This window comes from Eschrichtius robustus, chromosome 13 (genome assembly GCF_028021215.1).
Source record: "Eschrichtius robustus isolate mEscRob2 chromosome 13, mEscRob2.pri, whole genome shotgun sequence".
Taxonomy (NCBI): Eukaryota; Metazoa; Chordata; class Mammalia; order Artiodactyla; family Eschrichtiidae; genus Eschrichtius; species Eschrichtius robustus.
The window spans coordinates 15,589,255-15,610,594 of NC_090836.1; the positions used below are offsets into that span (position 1 = coordinate 15,589,255).

At 35.9% G+C, this 21,340-nt stretch overlaps 1 protein-coding gene across 3 annotated transcripts in view; it reads left to right on the forward strand.

Moving 5' to 3' along the window:
- Positions 1-21,340, forward strand: part of PIK3C2G (phosphatidylinositol-4-phosphate 3-kinase catalytic subunit type 2 gamma) — a 346,938-nt gene that overhangs the window by 310,739 nt on the left and 14,859 nt on the right. For all 3 annotated transcript variants that reach the window (XM_068560099.1, XM_068560101.1, XM_068560102.1), the window contains one exon: positions 1,678-1,772. In XM_068560099.1, coding sequence (XP_068416200.1) covers positions 1,678-1,772 — 95 coding nt within the window. The remainder of the gene's footprint in view (positions 1-1,677; positions 1,773-21,340) is intronic.

Here is a 21,340-nt window from a genome sequence, read left to right on the forward strand (position 1 = left end):
AAACATGCAAAAGGCTTTGGGAGAAGAAACATAATGCTCAGGTTTAATTTTCAAATGTTAGGATTAGAGAGCTAAAACTGACTATCAGAAAACAATGTGGACCCCAATGAGCCCACCACAAAACATTGCCAAATTCCTTATTAGTAGTAAATTTCTTCTTTCTGAGTTCCCTCAGAAAACGTACAATCAGAGATTACCAAGGGAAATATTAGAAAACTGTGAATTATGCTTAATCCTTGGGCTATAAACTGGAAATTTTTTATTAAAAAACTAAAGCCTCTATACATTTTGGTTTCTGGTTTCTAAAAGTATGTGGTGTTACTATTATTACAACATCAATATCATTTGTAATGGGAGTTCTTTTTCCTTTTGGGTGATTCAGAATCCAAATGTTAAACATCAGAGTGGTAAAAAAAAAAAACAAAAAACAAAACTAAAGCCTTCGTTTAAATGTTGGAATGATATAACTTGAAAGGAAAATTGAGATTACTTTTGTCATTAAGTAAACGTTAAGTGCAACTTTATGGAGCAAGCACTGATTTATATATCCCTTGGGGAAATAGGAAAAAAAGTAAGCCCTAAGGGAGATTGTAATCCACTAAGCAAATTGAGACATGTAAAGTAATAATTACAATATAAATATTAAGTGATAAGGGCTGTGCTAGGGGAGTTCAGAGGGTGGTGACCACAGAAACTCTTTTGCATTTTAATTAGGCCTTGTAGATAGGTAAAAATTCAATAGCCAAAAATGGTGGAAGAGATCATTTTAAATAAAGGGAATAATATGAGCAATGTCTGGAAGGAAATAGCAGAGCATGTCTGTAGAACTGAACATACGGACTGCAGTATGAAATAATAATAATGGGAAATAAACAGATTCAATAAGAAGCAGTAATACAAAGCTGCAAAATTCAGACTTTTTCATAAGCTATGGAAAGCTATGAACAGTACTTTGATCGAAGAGTAATTTTATAAAAGTTGCCCTAGGAAGATTATACTGGTAATTGTGTACAAATACATTTGGGTTCTGGAGGAGGGGAAGAGAATGTTCTAGTAGTTCAGGCAAAAGATCCATATGCATCTGAACTAGGCACAGCAGAACTGGAAAGGAAGAGCTGAGTGTAAATATATGGAGTAGTTGCAAACATTCATTGAGAGATTACATTGTGAGAACTTTTGAATGTTATCAGTTAATCATCTCAACTGTCCTGAAGTAGATAACTATTATCTCCATTTTACAGAAGTCGATTAACTTAGTCATGTTGACACAGTCTTTAGTATAGTGCTGGGACCTGCACCCCAGACTTCACTGACTTCTAAAGCCAACACTTTCAACCCCTATGTTCTCTAATACTTTAAGCTCATTGTACTGAATGTTGAGGAGAAAATTGCGGCCAAAAATGACACTGAGGTCTCAGGCTTAAATAATCGGGAAAATAATGGTATCGATTGAAACAAAACATAGAATATGAGGAGGTAGAATAGATTCAGGAAGATTAGACACAAATCCTATCTTAACCAACCCAGTTTCCTGAAGAGTATTATGTTTTCAGTGTGATATGAAGAATGTTTCTTTTTCATATTATTCATTGGTCCTGTTTTAGTCTTTGAATGTTCAGTTTATCCTGTGATCAGCCACTTCCAATTTAACCCACTGAAACTCTACTGTTTCATCAGGTGAGAAGTTTCCTGACAAGAAGCCTAAGGTGCAGTTAGTCATAACATACGAGGATGCGAAGCTGACCATACTTGTGAAGCACATGAAAAACGTTGTGAGTTTATCTTATCTAATAAGAAACATGTAAACCTACATTTAGAAATCACTTTCTTCCTTTAAGCAATTAATGTGAACATTCGTGAGAGAAATGGGGCCAGCCACCGAGTGTAAGTAAGGAACAATGGACCAGTTACAGTGTTCTGCCTCAGTGTGATTGTGATCCTTGGGGGAAGGCTATAAAATATTTCACAGGGAAAGTCCTAGAATGAAACCCAGACTTTATTCAAAATGAAGTGTCAGGACAAATCTAGTGAAAAAGCTTTGAAAAAGCAGGACTAGCTAGAGTATTAAGAGCCAAAAGAAAAAAAGCTATGTCCCAAGAATTTACACCTCTCTCACCACGCTGAGCTTTGTGGAAGACTGACTCATCTCTTTGAATAGTGCCAGCACCTTCTCTGGGAAGCCAGGAGCTCTTAGTGTTTTCCCACAGATTGCCACTGAGTATCAGTTATCATATTCTGATGTAATTGCCCAAGGATATTTCTTTTCCCTCAAAAAGTAATAATTTCTTTGATGACAGGGACCCCATCTTTGCATCCCCAGAACCAAGAACGTCAATGGTAGTTAGCCTCTAAGGAAAACTAAAAGCTGCTTTCTCTATTAGACCCCATTCCTTCCTGAAGATTGGTCGAGTCAGAGAGGTAAGGATGGCAGCTGGGCCATGTCATTAACTAAGAGAGGGAGCTTTCTTTGTCACAAGGTAATTGATTAAAGGTCTGAATCTGGGTGCAACAAACAGAAAAGGGTAACTCTAAGCCTCACCCATTTCTCTGGTCTTTTGCTAGCCTAGCAAAACAGGTCCTCCACATGGTGAAACTCCCCAGGAGACTCCACCAACGTGGAGAAAGTCAGAAGCACTACTTTAGCTCTCTCCTTTATGCATATAAATCTCTAAGGATGCACTTTGAAGGACTTAAAGGAGCAAACTCTTCTCAACATGACGTGCATTTGGAACACACTAGAACTTAATAAATATTTGTTCATTGAACAAATATTTGGCATAACTTTCAGGGATTGCATCCTTTACAAATTAGCCAGATATCCAAGGATGCTTGTTTGTAAATCTGTGGCGTTTGCAATCAGCAATTTTTGTAAGAGCTGGGCAAATATTATTAAATGTGTTTTTGTAGAACTTTTACTCATTAAAATAATTATTTTCGATTGCTTTTGATAAATTAATCAGCTTAGCTGAGAATAGCAGTTGTTTAAGAAATTGTTAGGCTGGGAAATGAAGATTAAGTTAGATATTTTTTATAGCTGCATGTGTGTTCGTGGACTTTAAGCATCTGTATAAATATACATGATAAAATAATAGACTATTAAGAAATAGTGTTAATCAAGTTAACAGAACTTATATATGTGTATGATGTATAATTGTCAATTGAAAACAGTCCTCTTGGAAACTATACATATATTTCAGTAATGCCATTGCTCAAAACATTTTAGGACATGCCTGTTGACATTGCTTTTAGATCTGCATATAAATCACACAATAAACTTGTTGATACTATTCAATAGTCATGCCTAATGTTTGATCAAAAGCAGTATTAACCAACTTGGTCACCCATTTTATTCATCAGCTAAATCGCCCAATTACTTTTGACAGTTTTCAAAAATGCATTTTACACTCAGATGAAGTTGCACTACCAATAAGTATATTCAAAACCAGTGTGATGCAGGCATAAAGGTGGGGAGTAAGTGACTAAGAGCAAGAGTTTAAGATTTAGATCAAGTTATGGGTAAATGGAAGATGAGCAGGTGAATCCTATAAAAATTTGAAAACCACTTAGGGCCCCTAGAGCCTGTACATTGCCAGTGCCCTCGGAAGGAAAGCTGTTAATAATGAAGTCATGCTCCCTACTGGTTCTTCTCTCCTCCTCAATCTTTTAACATAGCCCTGGAACTCCTCTTTTTTTATTTCCAGGCTTGTGGCTTTAAATATCACTTACATGTCTTTTTCTTCCATATTTTATAATTCTAGCTTGAAAGTCTCCCTAAAATCCAGAATTATATGTACAACTGATTACTCAACAACTCTAGTAGAAATTCAATAGGCAGCACAAATTTAATATACATCCAATCAAACTTCTGATTATCGCCCCCCCAAACCTGCTTCTTTGGCAGCCTGTCTCACCTCTTAATGGCACCTTCATCCTACTAGTTGCTCAGGTTTAAATCCTTAGAGTCCTTTTGACTGCTCTCACAAACTACATCCAAATCTATCAACAAATTCTGTGAGCTCAGCTTTCAAAATAAACCCAGAATCCCACCATGTTTCACCTCCACTGCTTACCACCGTTGGTTCAAGCTACCATCATCTGTCACTTGAATTATTGCTGTAGCCTCTTAACAGGTCTCCCTGCTTCTGCCTTTATATCTTTTTAGTCTCTTCCTAACCTAGCATCCAGAATACTCCTTTGAGAATAAAAGTCAAATCCTGTCGTTCCTCTCTCATACGCCTCTGGGGAAGGAATCTCATACCACTTACAATGAAAGCCAAGTATTGGCGTCCTTGACCTCTTCTACCTCACCTCATGCTGCAGACTCCCTGAATCACTCCACTCCAGCCTCAGTGATTTTCTTCCTATGACTTGAATGGTTTTGCATGTTTCTGCCCCAGGACATTTGTACCTGCTACTCAGTTTATCGGGACTGCTCTTCCCCAGGCCCATGACTCAAATTCTCATGGTTCAATCTCACATGTCCTAAACAACTATGTTTAACTGTCACCTTTTCTGTGAGGTCCTCTCTGACTCCCATATGTAAAACTGCAAAACCACCCCTGTTGGTTGGTGCTTCCAAACTTCCTTTCCTACTTTATTTTCTCCACTGCCCTGTACCATTGCTGTAAACCTGGAGGCTAAAGCAAGGCCAAGTATATAGTAGGTGCTCAATGAATACTGTGTTAAATGAAAGAATGTTAAATTACTTCTAATGTGAACAACTAAGAACTAAGACTTTTTTCACCTTCCCCAAATCATCACAACAAAGTTCTCACGCTTTGCATTTTTCACAGCTTCTCTTAAATGACTGTTTTATTTCTTCTGCTTATCTGAAGACAGAGATAACATTATAATGTAAATGACAGAAAAATCTATCTGTAAATTCTCATCATATTTTCTTTCTCATTTCAAGTTTTAACTAATTGTTTATTTTTTTAAACTTTAGTATTTTCACATGCTTGAGTAATCAGACTAAAGAAGTTGTGCTTGATTTTAATATTAAAATGAATTATTCTGCCTGCAGTTCTGTTATATTTAATAGTGAGTTTGATGAAAAGAATTGGTTCTTATGTTAAATCCTTGAAGCTTTCTCTAAGAATTACTTCCCTCCTGTGAATTCACAAGCTAAAAAAAATTGCTAAAATTTTTTCCTTTCAAAGCAGCACAATATGATTTATCCTAGTGAACAGAGACTGACAAAGTAATGCAGGTATCTAGAAGCTTGGCCAAGATTATTTTCAATAATTTTTCAGTTTATTTAACAGAGAAACATAGAAAAACCATTTAGATTTGAAATATGTTTTTAAATCTTTCTAGTGTTTTCCCATGTAGCCCACTTTAAAATGATCTCTTCCATTGACTTCTGCAATGTCTCTCTATATATTACAATGTCTCTCCTGGTCTCATGGATTCCCCTAGTTTTGTCTCATTTCTAGACTGTTTTCTTCTACCTGCTACAGAATAAGCCCATTCCAGAAGGCTCTAAAAGTAATCAATAAGGATGCCAGACTCCCTTCTGATACTGAATACGCTCACATTATGAGAGTCTCTTACTCTGTAACGGAATAAGAAGTCATTTCAAATGAGGAGCAAGTCATGTCAGGGAAATCAGGATATATCTCAAATGGAGTGCTGTTTAATCCTTTCATAAGACACAAAATCGCAGAAAATCATTACTGTATGGAAATTAACAGAAGAGAGAGAGAAGTAGTCAAACACAACAAGAACCCAGGCTAAACACACACACACACACACGTTAAAATTTTATTACGTTTTATTTTTTATTTTAAAGAATTCTTGCAATTTTACTATGTATGTATAGTCTGGGGGTTCTTGTTTTTAAAATCCACATTCCTGGATGCAACTCCCAGTGACTATGATTCTGTAGTTTGGGTTGGAATTTCTACATCTGCCTTTTACAGTCTTCTCCTGGTCTCATGGATTCCTCTACTCTTTCATGTCTAGACTTGTTTTCTTCTCTCCTGCTCCCAAATACGAGCATTTCAGAAGGTTCTCTGACACGAGTGGTCCATGGACACACTTTGAGAAACATATCTCATGGCTAATTACCCTATAAATGGCACTCTGCATACAATGGGAGTTCTGTACTTAGCACCAAGTGACTTGTGTTGCCCACTGGTGTAAAAGAGACAACACATAGACTTGGTGAAGGTAACAAAAGAGGGTTGTGAAAATAAATCACAGATGATGGCAATATTTGACATGTAAAAATAACAATGTTCTATGTATCCTTTTAAAAACTTCTAACTTCTCATTCTGTGCATTCATTCTTATCCTGAGTTCTTTAAAAGATGTTTACAATCATTACCCTGAACTCTTTCTCGGGTAGACTGCCTATCTCCATTTCACTTAGTGCTTCTTTTGGGGCTTTATCTTGTTCCTTCATTTGGAACATGTTCCTCTGCTACCTCATTTTGCCTAACTTGCCGTTTTTATTTCTATGTATCTCGTAGGTTAGTTATGTTTCCTGACCTTGGAGAAGTGGCCTTTTGTAGGAGACGTCCTATGCATCCCGGCAGTGCACTCCCCTCTTGTCACCAGAGCAATATGTTCTAAGGGTGCCCCCTATGTGGGCTGTGTGGGTCCTTCTGTTGTGGTGGGCTGACTACTGAGGGTGGTCTGGTGGGCTTGGTTGGCCCCCAGTCTGGTTGGTTGCCAGGCCCTGCCTTGTGCAGAGGCTGCCAGCCACTGGTTTATGGGGCCTGTCACAAGGCAGCCAGCTGCAGCACCCCAGGGCCCTGAGGCTAGTGCTGGCTCACTGATGGCTGAAGCCAGGTCCTGGGGTTAGTGCTGGACGACTGTCAAGCAGAGCTGGCTTCTGGATTCTGGTTGTAGCACCCAGGAATCCCAGAGTTGATGTCAGATTGCTGGGAAGGAAGGGGGGGAATGGGGAAGAGGCCTCCTGACACAGTTGGGTACAGGGTCTGGGCCGTCCCGAAGCTTCTGTTGGCCTGTTAGTTGGCAGGGCCAGGGCCCAGCTGGTCCCAGGGCAGGTTCTGGCCTTGGTGGGCGCACTAGGTTTGTAGACTGTGGAGCTGCCATTGTCCTGTGGCTAGGGTCCACCTGCTGGTGGGTGGGGCTGGTCCTGAGGCTACTGCAGGCTCGCTGGTGGGTGGAGCCAAAGATTCTGGTGTTGCTTTCTGCCCACTGGTGTGTGGGGCTGGTTCCTGTGTCCTCTGGTGGGAAGGGCTGTGTCCAGTGGAGGCTATGGGCTCAGGAGGTCTTAAGGCAGCTGTCTGCTGGTGGGTGGGACTGTGTCCCTGCCTAGTTAGTTGCTTGGCCTGAGGCGTTCCAGTGCTGGCACCTACAGGCTGGGAGTGGGGGCGGGGCTGGGTCCTGAGACTAATAAGCTAGAGGGAGGATTCCAGAATGGCACTTGCCAGCACTAGTGTCCATGTGGTAGAATGTGCTTCCCAAAATGACTGCCGCCAGCGTCTGTGTCATCAGGGAGAGCTGCTGCTGCCTCCTGCTTCTCTGGGAGACTTTCCAGATCAGCAGGTAGGTCTGACCCAGGCTCCTTTCAAATCACTTTTGCCCTGGATCCGAGAGCTTGTGAGATTTTGTGTGCACCCTTTAAGCATAGAGTCTATTTCCCTCAGCCCTCTGGGACTCCCAAAAGTAAGACCTGCTGGCTGGCCTTCCGGAGCTTGTCTTCCCGATGCAGGACCCCCAGGCCGGGGAGCTGATGTGGGGCTCAGACCTCTTACTCCTTTGGGAGAACTTCTGCAATTTTAACACATTATTGACCAGTGGATTTTTGCAGAAACTAACGCCTGTGGCTGACGATTTTTTACCTAAGTGAATATCGAAACACCTGCATTTGAGTAAATATCAACCACTTTTTTTGCACTTAATGTATTTACTTGAAACTTTGTACATGTCTTACTAAAGCATTCTAATATTTCGTTAGAGTGTGATAGGCAGTATAGCAGGCACATCTGTGCAGGGGAACAGAACATCTATTACAAATATACCGTGTTTCACTGCACTTTCCCCTGGAAGAGCAGACTCCACACATTCTGGCGGCAATTTTTTTTTTAGTCCTGTGGGTATTATTCCCTCTAGAATATGTTCTTTTATTTTACCTGATAGTCGACAAGGTGGGTCTTTGCGGGAGGCTCTTTTAGAAACACCACAAGAAGGACCAGGTGCAGGACTACCACTGCATTCACCAGGATGGTCAGTTACCCATTCTCTAGCTACTGCTAACAAAAATTGAGTGTAAGTCATTTTATTCTGTGCATTAAGGCTACAATAAATTTTAAACGCATTGAATAAACCACAATTACTCAAATAGAAACCCACTTTTTTATACCATTTTCTAGTTTTCCAGAGGACACTGAAGTTTGCCAGATATTGATCAGTTCGATCAACTCCTTTCATCTATTTATTATACTCTAATATACAAGTGGGCTTAGTTATCTGATGGCCAGTCCTCCTGTCTTCCTTTCCTGTAGATGCTATAGAGGCGTCATGAATAGTTGTCACCATGCGAACTAGCCTCTTGTCTTTCCATATAAGAAGAACCACTTCTTCCTTCTGTAAGAATGTCATTTCTCCCCTCCGTATATTTTTAGATTTCTCCTTAATTGGTTTGGTAGACCACGATTCTCTCTTATAGTCCCATGAACTCTGGTTTTATTTTTCAACAGTATTTCAGATGTGGACACACTGTTGTAAAAATTGTCTCAGTAAATTTGGTGCCATGAACCAAGGTAAAGTTGTAGGGCCAATAATATTGTTTCTTGCAGTTTCTTTCCTTCACCTGTGTAAATCTCAAGGTTGCATATATATCCAGTTTCACTTTCGCTAACCATCCTGACCAAAATTCCATATTTTGTAAGTTTTCTGGCATTATAGGTTTTGAATCTGAGGCATCCTCACCACTTTATCATTGCCTCGTCAAGTGATAGCTCTTGTTTGGGTATATAGATAGATTGAAATTTTGGTAGAAAATAATCCAAAAGAGGTTTAACATTTGAAATTCTGTCCGCAGGAAGTGGAGTTTCCGAGTTATCATTAAAGTGAAGAAATTTCGTTATGTGTTTGAATCTTCTTCTTGTCATAATCTTTGGAAAGATAGGTGTTTCAAGTAAGGGATCAGTCAACCAATATTCTTTCCAGTGTGACTTTCTTATTTGTCCCATCAAAGTTATTAATCCAAGAAACATCTTCCTGTCACTATTGGTTACATCAGTCCATTTTAAAGCCTTATCATACTTTTTGTATGGTTTTTTATTCTGTCGGGGATACAAGTTTGTTTGAGAAGCGACCAACTCGAAAAAGTCGTTACCAAAAATTAATTCTGTTATTTCACTAACACTTTGCGGGTTATTACATTCAGTAGTTACACCTGACATATCTGTAAAGTCATCTAATTTTCCTGAAATGTTGTCTTCAATCCACTCTTCTGTAGACGCAAAGGAGCACTCTCCAGCACCGTTTCATTTTCACTTTCCATATCAGAATAAACCACTAAGGTTTTTTGTCTTTTTATTGGTCTAATATTCACATTGTCTGAATCAGAACTATATTCCGAAGAACTGTCATCTTCTGAGACACTAGTGTATATGTCGCTCTGACAATCAGAGAAAGTATCTGCATAAAATTCACCGAAAATTTCTTCTTCACTCAAAGGTTTGCTATGTGTCATTTTTGAAAATTTTACGGTAATAAACTTGAATTTATAATATACACAAGTTTGGAACAAAAACCTAATGGGGCAAAATGTGAATGATAATGACAGTCATAAATTGTATAATGAACCCTTGATCAATTTTAAGCTCTAACAACTTCACATGGTGATATTAATTGTATCACTCTCTGAAAACGTATTGATACATCTCCGGTCAATAAGTTGTTAATTTTCTCCCGTTTGTGGATTGCTCACCCAGGAGTATAGGACTAGACTATATTGTGACTCCTCCCCTCCTACCTGTCTCATTGTGGTTGTAGAAAATCTTTTCTGGTAGGTTTCAGTCTTTTCTGTTGATCGTTGTTCTGTAAATAGTGGTAATTTTGGTGTGTCTGTGAGGGGGTGTGAGCTTAGGGTCTTTCTACTCTGCTGTCTTGGCCCATCAATCTTGTGCATCTTTTTAAACTAACTTGGCTAAGTTCTCTGACTATCCCAATTCTTTTCAATTTTTTAAAATCTAGATTTGTAAAAGAAATTTGTCACTGCCCCATCCTAGATTCACTTTATCTAAATAAATGTCAATTTCTTGATAAAGGGCAATTTTCTAATAATAATTATCTCATGGATTATATTTGGTTTATATTCCATGAATAAAAAATTGTTCTTCCAGAGTTGGCCTATTACAACATTGATTTCCTGTTTCAAAGAATAAGATGCAAAGCAATGGATAGTGAAGAGTACCCAGCCCAGATATAGATATTTTATTGTGTTTCATGATTTTTTTTAACTAAAGAAACATTAACCCTCAAAGATTACCAATTATTTCTTAATAAAACAAACCATAAATTGTTCTATAGACCTATGATAATTGGTATGATAATGGTCATTGATCTCTTTCCAATAGCCAACATCTGTAGTTCTTCTTTCTTGAACTTTTCTCTTCTCAGGCTCTCCATAAAACTTCACTGCCTGTACATTCTCTAAATCTCTTTCTGAGGCTTCCTTAGCACTTATAAATTTAAACTAGATAAGGTACATAGTGCTTTAATAGATGTTGACTTCATCTTTAGCCCTTAAATGTGAAGATTTTGCAGTGTTCAGGGCTTTAACTCTTCAAACTAATTTCCTAAGAAATTTTATTCAGTTTTGAAACTTCAAAGATTATGTGAATTACTCCTAAATTTATGTCTCTGCTTTTAATATTTCTCTGAACTCAATTTACATATTTCCAACTGCCTGATAGGCATTTACATTCTGATATCTTGACATCTCTTTAAACTCAACAATCCTAAATTATAGTCCTCTACTTTCCACTAAAACCAACTCTCACTCAGAACTACTTGCACCGTCCCCAAATAACTCTTGATGAAAACTTCTCTATAATTTATTTTCTATATTTTAACTTATTCCAGTACTCCTATATGTAATCATCAACAAATCATTTTAGTTTCCTTTTACTTTTATTATTGTTAAAATTTGACTCTATAGTCTCTGTTAATTCATCTATAGATTATTTTAGTTGATTCCTGTTGTATTCCTTTCCTTGTTTCCTACTTCTCTATTCTGCCTAAAACATCCTAAAACTCCATTTTAATCATATCAATAAAAAGTTTTAATAGAGTCTCTGTAAATTTAAAAAACTTTAGCCTAATATTTAAGATACTATGCAGTCTAGCTATAACCTGCTTTTTATGTCCACCATCCACAGTACAAAACTTGTGTTATATTCTAGATGGTACATTCACTGTTGACTAGACACACGTCAGTCATTCTAGCTCACTATATCATACTTCTGCTTACCTTCTATTTACCTTCTACGTCCAACTCAACTTCAAGGCTCAGCTCAAACCTCTTACTCTCTCTGAAGCTCCTGGGCCACTCTTGTTCCTAGTTATCATTCCTTCTTTGGCCTCCTGTTACATTTACTCTATATACCATCCATTTGATATTCACTGCCTTATCTCAGCTCTTGAAACTTATCATCTTGGCTCATCCTGTAGTTTCAATTGTATTGAAAATTTACTGATTGTAAAAGCTGTGGGAAATATGTTTTGTATACTTCATAGTGCTAGCACAATACTATGCCCTTAATACATGTTTGTTAAATAAGTAAATGTTTGCTTAAGTGTATGTCACTGTGAAAAATAGCCACAGTCCACAGCAGTTTAGTTTAAGCTGTATTTACAATTGAATAGATTTTCTCTGTGAATTTTGCTCTCTATAATACTTGATACTAAACTGAGAATGGTCAAGTGACAAATATTTGATCATCACATCTGTCTCACTTAAGAATAAAGTGATTTCCTGCTGAGAATTATTGCTCTAAATATTCAACAGCTCTGGACACTCACCATCTCCCCAGATGACATAGCCATCAATGTACAGGACACCACATGATGTAAATTTTATTTAATCAGTCTCTCTTCTTAATGAAAGCCTTTTACCCTAATCTCTATCCTTTATCCAAAATCTCCCTTAATTCTACATTCTAACTTTAAGAAAACAAACAAACAAAAAAACATAAGCTAAGGCCCTGACATTGGTTCTCATAATTTGGTTCCTTCCTGACTTTTCTGAAGTCCCGTTAGGAGTGACATCAGCATAATAGTGGCAAAAGACATCCCTCATTTTGTCTCCCACTCAACAACAAAAATTCAGCATCCATCCACAGACAAAGTGAGACCCAGCACCATCCACCAAGGGATCAAGGAGGAGTCTCACCTACCTATGCTTCAGGTACTAGACACACAGACCTCAGTCCCAGCTGAGGACCCTGCAGTGGCCTGTGAACTGACTCCTGCTCCTCTCAGCCATGGTGCAGGAGCTCCTGGAAAGCATTGTCTTAGACAATCATCCATGGATAAAAGAGCCTTTGTGGAAGTGCAGGTATGCAGAGAAGAAGTTCCACCACACTGTGGTAGCAAAAAATATGAATTTGGATACATTGAAATGGGCAGAGAGTAAAGATTGGAGGAGGTGACTGCCACTTTAAATAGGAAGACAACAATGCAAAATTTCAAGGAACATGAAAATCAAGGTAACAAGACACCACCAAAGGATGACATTAATCTTCCAGTAACTGAACTCAGAGACCTGAAGATCTGTGATTTACCTGATATAAAGAATTCAAAATGGCTATTTAAAGGAAATTTGATGAGCTACAGAAAACACAGAAAGACAATTCAAAAAGATCAGGAAAATAATACATGAACAAAATGGGAAATTTAACAAAGAGATAGAAATTTTTTATGAAAGAAACCAAACAGAAATTTTACAGCTAAAGAATATGATGAATGAAATGAAAAATGCAACAGAGAGCATCACCAGGAGAATGGATCAAGCAGAAAGGGCATCTGTGAGATAGGAGACAGGAACTTTGAAATTATCCTGTCAGGGGAGAACAAAGGAAAAAAAGAGGAGAGTGAAGAAAGCCTATGTGATGTATTGGAGTTCCAGAAAAAGAGAGGAAAAAGGGAGCAGAAAGTATATTTAAGGAAATAATGGCTGACAGCTTCCCAAATCTGAGGGAAGATTTGGATATTCGTGTTCATGAAGCTCATAGGTCACCAAACTCAACTTTAAAGAGATCCTCTCCAGAGCACATGATAATAAAACTGTCAAAATTCAAAGATAAAGAGAGAATCTTGAAGGCAACAAGAGGATAAAAGGCTTGTAACTTACAAGGGAACCCCCGTAGAGTTATCAGCAGATTTCTCAGCAAAAACCTTATAGACCAGGAGAGAGTGAGATGATATATTCAAAGTACTGAACTAAAATAAATGCCAATCAAGAATGCTTTACCTGGCAAGCCTGTCTTTCAGAAATGAAGAAGGGATAAAGACTTTTCCAGACAAACAAAAGTTGAAGAAATTTGCCACCACTAGACCTGCCTTACGAGAAATGCTGAAAGGAGTTCTTCAAGCTGAAATGAAAAGATACTAATTGGTAACATGTATATATGAAAATGTATAAACCCTGGTAAAGTATATAGTCAAAGTTAGATTAATACTATAATATGGTGGAGTGTTAACCACTTAATTCTAGTATAAAGGTTAAAGGACAAGAGTACTAAAAATAAGTATAGCTACAATAACCTGTTAATGAACAAACAACATAAAAAGAGGTAAATTGTGACTTTAATAACATAAAATGGGGGGAATAAAGGGGTAGAGTTTTTGTATATGATTGAAGTAAAGCTATCAGCATAAATATTATTATATCTATAAGATGTTTTTTGTAAGCCTCATGGTAACCACAAAGCAAAAACCTACAGTAGATTCACAAAGGATAAAGATAAAGGAATCAAAGCATACCACTACAGAAAATCATCAATTTACAAAAGAAGACTGCACGAGAGGAAGAGAGGAACAAAAGAACAGCAAGAAAACAGTAAGATGACATGGGTAAGTCCTTACCTGTCAGTAATTACTCTTCATGCAAATTGATTGAATTATCCAATCAAAAGACATAGAATGGCTGGTTGGATAAAAAAGAAAAACAAACAATGATCCAACTATATGTCACCTATAAGACACTTTCAGCTTTAAGGACACACATAATCTCAAAGTAAAGTGATGAAAGAAGATATTCCGTGTAATTAGAAACCAAAAAAGAGCGAGGTAGTTTTATCAGACAAAATAGCCTTTAAGCCAAAAAATGGTAACAAGAGACAAATTCATTATATAATGATAAAGGGATCAATTTATCAAGAAGGTATAAGAAATATAAATATATACACACCCAACATGGGGGCACCAAAATATATTAAGCAAATACTAACAGATCTGAAGGGAGAAATAGACAATATAATAATAGTATGGACTTCAATACGCTACTTACAACAATGCATAGATCATCCAGAAAGAAAATCAATATGAAAATCTTGGGTTTAAACCATACTTTAGGTCAAATATACCTAACAGACATATATATACAGAATATTCCATCCAACAGCAGCAGAATACACATTCTTTTCAAGCAAACACAGAACATAATCCAGGATAGAACATATTATATTTCACACACACACAAAAAAAACCTCAGCAAATTTAAGAAGATAGAATTCATACCAACAATCTCTTCAGCCACAATGGTATAAAATATTTTTTAAAAAGATCTCAAATGAACAACCTAACTCTACATCTCAACAAACTAGAAAAAGAACAAACTAAACCCAAAGTTAGCAGAAAGGAAGAAATAACAAAGATCAAAGCAGAGATAAATAAAGAGGAGAAAATAATAGAAACGATCAATGAAACTAAGAGCTGGTTTTTTGAAAAGATAAATAAAACTGACAAACGTTTGCCTAGACTAAAAAAAAGAGAGAGACTCAAATAAAATCAGAAATGAAAGAAGAGATATTAAAAGTGATACCAAAGAAATGCATAATCAGAAATTATGAAAATTATACACCAATAAATTGAACAACGTAGAGGAAATGAATAAATTTCTAGAAACATACAACCGACCAAGACTGAATCATGAAGAAACAGAATATCTTAACAGACCACTAACAAGTAAGGAGATCACATAAGTAATTAAAAACCTCCCAACAAAGAAAACACCAGGACTAGAAAGTTTCACAGGTGAATTTTACCAAACATTAGCACCAATTACTATCAATCCTTCTCTTACAAAAAATGGAAGAGGTGAGAACACTTCTGAACTCATTTCATGAGGCCAGCATTACCTTGATACCAAAACTAGACAAGAACACTACAAGAAAAGAAAATTACAAGTCAGTATCCCTCATGAACATAAATGCAGCAATCCTCAACAAAATATTAGTAAACTGAATTCAACAATACGTTAAAAAAGTCATACACCATGATCAACTGGGATTTATTCCAGAGGTGAAAGAAGGGTTCAACATCCAGAAAACAATCAATGTGATAGATCACATTAACAAAATGAAGGCTAAAGGTCACATGAGCATCCCAAAAGATGCAGAAAAGACATTTGACAAAACTCAACATTCATTCATGATAAAACTCTCAATAGGGAGGATATAGAGAGAGTGTACCTCAACATAATAAAGGACATGTATGACAAGCTCACAGCTAACATCATACTCAATGGTAAAAACTTGAAAGCTTTTCCTCAAAGATCAGCAACAAGGATACCCACTCTCACCACTTTTATTCAATTAGGCAAGAAAAAGGTATTAAAGGCATCCAAATTGGAAAGGAAGATGTAAAACTGTCCCTATTTATAGGTGACATGATATTACATATAGAAAACCCTAAAGACTTCACAAAAAACTATTAGAATTAATAAATGAATTCAGTAAAATTGCAAGATAATAAATCAATACGTTTCCCTCGATATCCAAAAATAGAGCATTCCTACAAAATCTTTAGTAAGCCAAAATGGCAAAAATGAAGAAGCAATTACCTTAGGCCACATCTTGCTAACAAATTCACAGAATAAATCGAGATAAAGCACACATGCTCACAGACACAGGTCAAAGCTACAGCGGCTTGATGCCGAGATGCTGAGTGTAGCACTTGGGAAAAGCGCTTAGCAGTGCCACTCTCACTGCTCAGGGTTCACGCTACCTCTATAACAGCTTGCTGCCCCCCAAGAAACGCTGAACACTGTTTTTGCTTTTCACCTTTACTTGTAAAAGTGAAAATCCTCTTCGGATTTTGTTCAATTAGCAAAAACAGGTGCTAATGTAAGTCTTTCTTAAAAGCAAAGTGGCCTAAAGCAAACTTCCAAAAAAGCAGAGAATACCTATATATAAAAATCACTTGCGTTTCTATACACTAATAGTGAACAATCAGAAAGAGAAATTAGGAAAACAATTCCACTTATAACTGCATTTAGAAGAATTAAATACCTAGGAATACATTTAACCAAGGAGGTGAAAGACCTGTACACAGAAAGCCATAAGACACCAACATAAATTGAAGAAACAAAAGTAAATGGAAAGATATTCCCTACTCATGGATTGGAAGAATTAACATTGTTTAAATGTCCATACTACCCAAAGCAATCTGCAGATTCAATCAGTATTGAATCAATATTGAATCAATCCCTATCAATATTCCAATGGCATTTCCAGAGAAACAGAACCTACAATCCTAAAATTTGTATGGAACCACAAAAGAGGACAAATAGCCAAAGCAATCTTGAGAAAGAACAAATTTATGGCAAATGAGCCAAAAATATACAGTGGGGAAACACAGTCTCTTCAATAAATGGTGCTGGGAAAACTGGACAGCCACATGCTAAAAAAAAGAAACTGGACCACTATCTTATACCCTACACAAATATTAAGTCAAAATGGATTAAGGACTTGGATATAAGACTTGAAACCATAAAACTCCTAGAAGAAACATAGGAAAAAGGATCCCTGACATTGAGCTTAGTGATGATTTTCGGATTTGACACCAAAAATAAAGGCAACAAAAGCAAAAATAAAAAACTGGGACTATAGCAATCTACAAAGCTTCTGCACAACAAAGAAAACCATCAACAAAATGAAAAGACAGCTTACTGAATGGGAGAAAGTATTAACAAATCATATATCTAGTAAAGGACTAATATCCAAAATATACAAAGACGTCATACAACTCAGCAAAGAAACCAAACAAGCCAATTAAAAACTGGACAGATGATCTGAAAAGACATTTTTCCAAAGAAAACATCCAGATGGCCAACAGGTACATGAAAAGGTGTTCCACATCACTAATCATCAGGAAAATGCTAGTCAAAACCACAGTGAGATATCACTTCACACATAGAATGGCTATTATCAAAAAGACAAGAAATAACAAGGGTGGCAAGGATGTGGAGAAAAGGGAACACTTGTACACTATTGGTGGAAATGTAAACTGGTGTTGCCATTATGGAAAATAGTATGGAGGTTCCTCAAGAAATTAAAAATAGAACTACCATATGATCCAGCAATTCTATTTCTGAGTATTTATTCAAAGAAAATGAAAATACTAATTCAAAATGGTATGTGTACCTCCATGTTTATTGCAGCATTATTTGCTATAGCCAAGATGTGGAAGCAACCTAAGTGTCCATCAAAAGATGAATGAATAAAGAAAATGTTGTATAGACCCACAATGGAATATTATTCATCCATAAAAAGAAGAAAATCTTGTCATTAGTGACATCATGGATGGATGGACCTTAAGGGCATTATGCTTAGTGAAATAAGTCAGGCAGAGAAAGACAAATACCACTAGATTTCACTTGTATGTGGAATCTAGACAAAATGAAACCAAACTCATAGATACAGAGAACAGATTGGTGACGGCCAGAGGTCGGGGGAGGTGTGAAATGGGTAAAGGTGGTCAAAAAGTATAATCTATCAGTTATAAAATACATAAGTCACGAGGATATAGTGTACAGCAGGCTGACTATAGTTAACAATACTGTGTTGTGTATTTGAAAGTTGGTGAGAGTAGATCTTAGAAGTACTCATCATAAGAAAAAAAATTTGGAACTCTGTGTGGTGATGGATGTAAACTAGACTTCATAATCAAATCATTATGTTGTACACCTGAAACTAATATAATGTTATATTAATATTATGTTATTTTCATGTTCTATTAATTATATTAAAGTTAATTATAAGCTTCATTTTAAAAGTACTAATATACTTTTAAGGACTGAAATATAAAATATCTAATATTTAAAATCTTGCTTGAGGGACTCAAGAAAAGAATGGAGATGATGGGAGGAATGGTTGGTGAACTGGAAGATAGATCAAGGGAAATGATCCAATTTAAAGAATGTGGAGAAAAAAGATTGGAAAAAAGAATAGAATTTTAGGGGTCTGTGGGAAAATACCCAAAGATCTAACATTAGGTCACATTTGTTTTCTGGACTCCCAGGACAGAAGAAAGAGATAGGGGCAGAAAAATATTTGAAGAAATAATGGCCAAAAACTTCCAAAGTTTAGTGAAGGACATAAATTTATAAATTTAAGTACCTTAGTGAGTACCAAAAGGAAAAACTCAAAGTAAAGCATGAATTTATATATTGTTCTCAAACTGCTAAAAACCAAGGACAAAGAAAAAATAGTGAAACAGCTAGAGAAAAATACTTGGCATATAGGAGAACAATAAAACAATGTAGGCAAGAAAAAATTGAAGTGAGAAAACAGTGGAACATCATTAAAGTGTTGAAAGAGAAGAATTGTCAACTTAGAATTCTATAGCCAGGGAATATACCCTTCAGCAACAAAAGAAAAATACATATTCCAATGAAGGAAAGCAACAAGAATTTCATACCCTGGATTTGCAGAGTGAGTTTTCCCAAAAGAAGAACCTGACATTCAGTCTATTGTTTTCAACTTTGTTAGATATAGTTCATCCTTCCAGCCCCTCATAACTCAGTCCTGATGATCTGTTCCAGCATATTGGCCATAACACTCAGATTATTAACACCTGTACATCATATATCTATATCTTTATTTAAATCATGATAAAACTGTTTAGTTGGACACGATCAAGACAAATATTTGAGGTATATGGGTAAAAAACTCATATTTTACCTCTAAATTACTAGTTTCTGCTTTTTGTAATCCATCTTTTTCCCATACTATCAAATTTAATATCATAAAGCTAATCTTCCAGTATTTCATCTGTTCTTCACAATTCCTCAGCAATCTCTAACAAAACATATTCTGTCTCTTATCTGTACAATTTTCTCAGCACTTGCGGATAGAGGCTAAGGGTTAGGAAATTTGCAATCATTTAGAGTGGTTCAGTGCAATTGTAAAAAAAACAAAAAAGAAAAAGAAAAAAGGAAAAAAAATTAATTACCAGTTAACTTACAAACAGTTCTTCAGGATTTGCTATTGAGTAGACTGTGAAAAATAAATGAGGTTTAATGCCTTACTTGTTACATGTTATTAAGAAATGGAAAAACTTTTCAAACAAGACATTTCAGTGATAAATTCTGGAGCCATAATTAGAATTCTGGACTTCTAGAAGCAATTCAATCTGTATGTATTGAGTCAGAAAAGGAATTCTATCTACTAGACTGTGACTTCTGTTTGGTTGTTAACTACATCAAGTTGAGGATTAAAATTTAAATATATATATATACATATATATATATATATATAAAACACCAGATGATCATGCCAAAGAATTTGTTATTTCTTTGAAAGCAGAAACTATTTTGATCACTTTTCTGTGTCCTCTCCAAGACCATCCAAAGTGCTAGACACATGGCAGTTTGATTTTTGAGCTGATTTTTTTAAAAAATTATTGGAAATCACCTATTGATGATAAAAGTTCTATTAAAGGCTTAAATTGGTGTGAAATGAAGCAGACCATCCTAATTGAATTCATGAATACCTTAAATCATCCCATTCTGTATGCATTAACACACAGAAAGATTGGAAAGACCATTCCACCATTTCTTTAACTGAAGCATACAGCAAACCACATATCAGAAACACTTTTATTGTACTTCCGTACTTTTGTTGTACATTGTCATTTTATAAAAAGACCCTCTTCATGATGGCTAGCCTCAGTTTCAGAACTGAAATTTGGCAGGCACATAGATGAGGAAAATGCTTTTTTATTATGTTGTTTTGTTTCTGGCATAGACCTCAGGTTTTGATAGTCCCATCATATTTTAATCATTGTCGGTTGAGTTCTTCCAAAGCCTATATTATCCTATGATTGGAAACATTTAAGTTAAAAAAAACTTGATGGAAAATTCTCATAAATTATTCATAAAAAAGATAACCTATTAAATACAATTAAACTCTGAATTAATCTACAGACGTTTCCAAAGTGTCTGATATTTTTAAACCATGTACCTTCATCACGTTCCTGATAAAATTTGATCTAGAAGTGCTCTTAATTTGAATCTGACAGTTTCCTTTGCATTCTTTGTAGAGAGTCTGTGTAGGGTAGTGGTTAAGAGCATAGGCTTTATAGAAAAACCTCTTAAATAAAATAAAGACAATACTGGCTCAAGGATTATTTTAAGAGAGTGCTTTAAATAAATTAAATATTCAGTATGTGGTAGCTATAACTACTATGTATGAAAAATAAATATATTTCTCATATACTCATATGAAAATACCAAAGAGTTGCTGGCATACCCTACAATGTGAGATGGTTTTATTTACTTTACAAACAACTTATATTCTGCTTTGTCTTTATACCAACATGTTACTGCTTACTTTTTTTTTCTCAGTTTTGATAAATTAACCATATTTTCAAGATACTTTCATTCATTGATCATAAAAAAAAAAAGTAGCATTGAAAACCATTTGAAATGCTGCGTGCAAACTGAGGCAAGAAATGAAGGCAGAAAATTGGTATATTTAATTATTAACAATATTATTTAGACGTCAACATTGTGAATATTTACTAATATACATAATTTTAATGTTTATAACCTAAAATAATAATCTAGCTAAGAATCCCCTATATTTCATTCTTCAGTTAAGAGAGAAGTCTCTTCCACCAGTGAATGCTAAGAATATCCTAAGGCTTTTCAACTAGAGGGACCTCTCTTTAAACAAACAAAACAAATGAAAAAAAATTTGATTTCTCAGATGTCATTTAAGTCCTTTTGCTATCTGATAAATTTAAGAAATACAAAATAATTTTTAAAACTACTATAAATGCAGTAGTGTTTTTAAATTATAAAATTGTATTAACAAAAGCACCTACGGATATGTGAAAAAAAATAGTATAG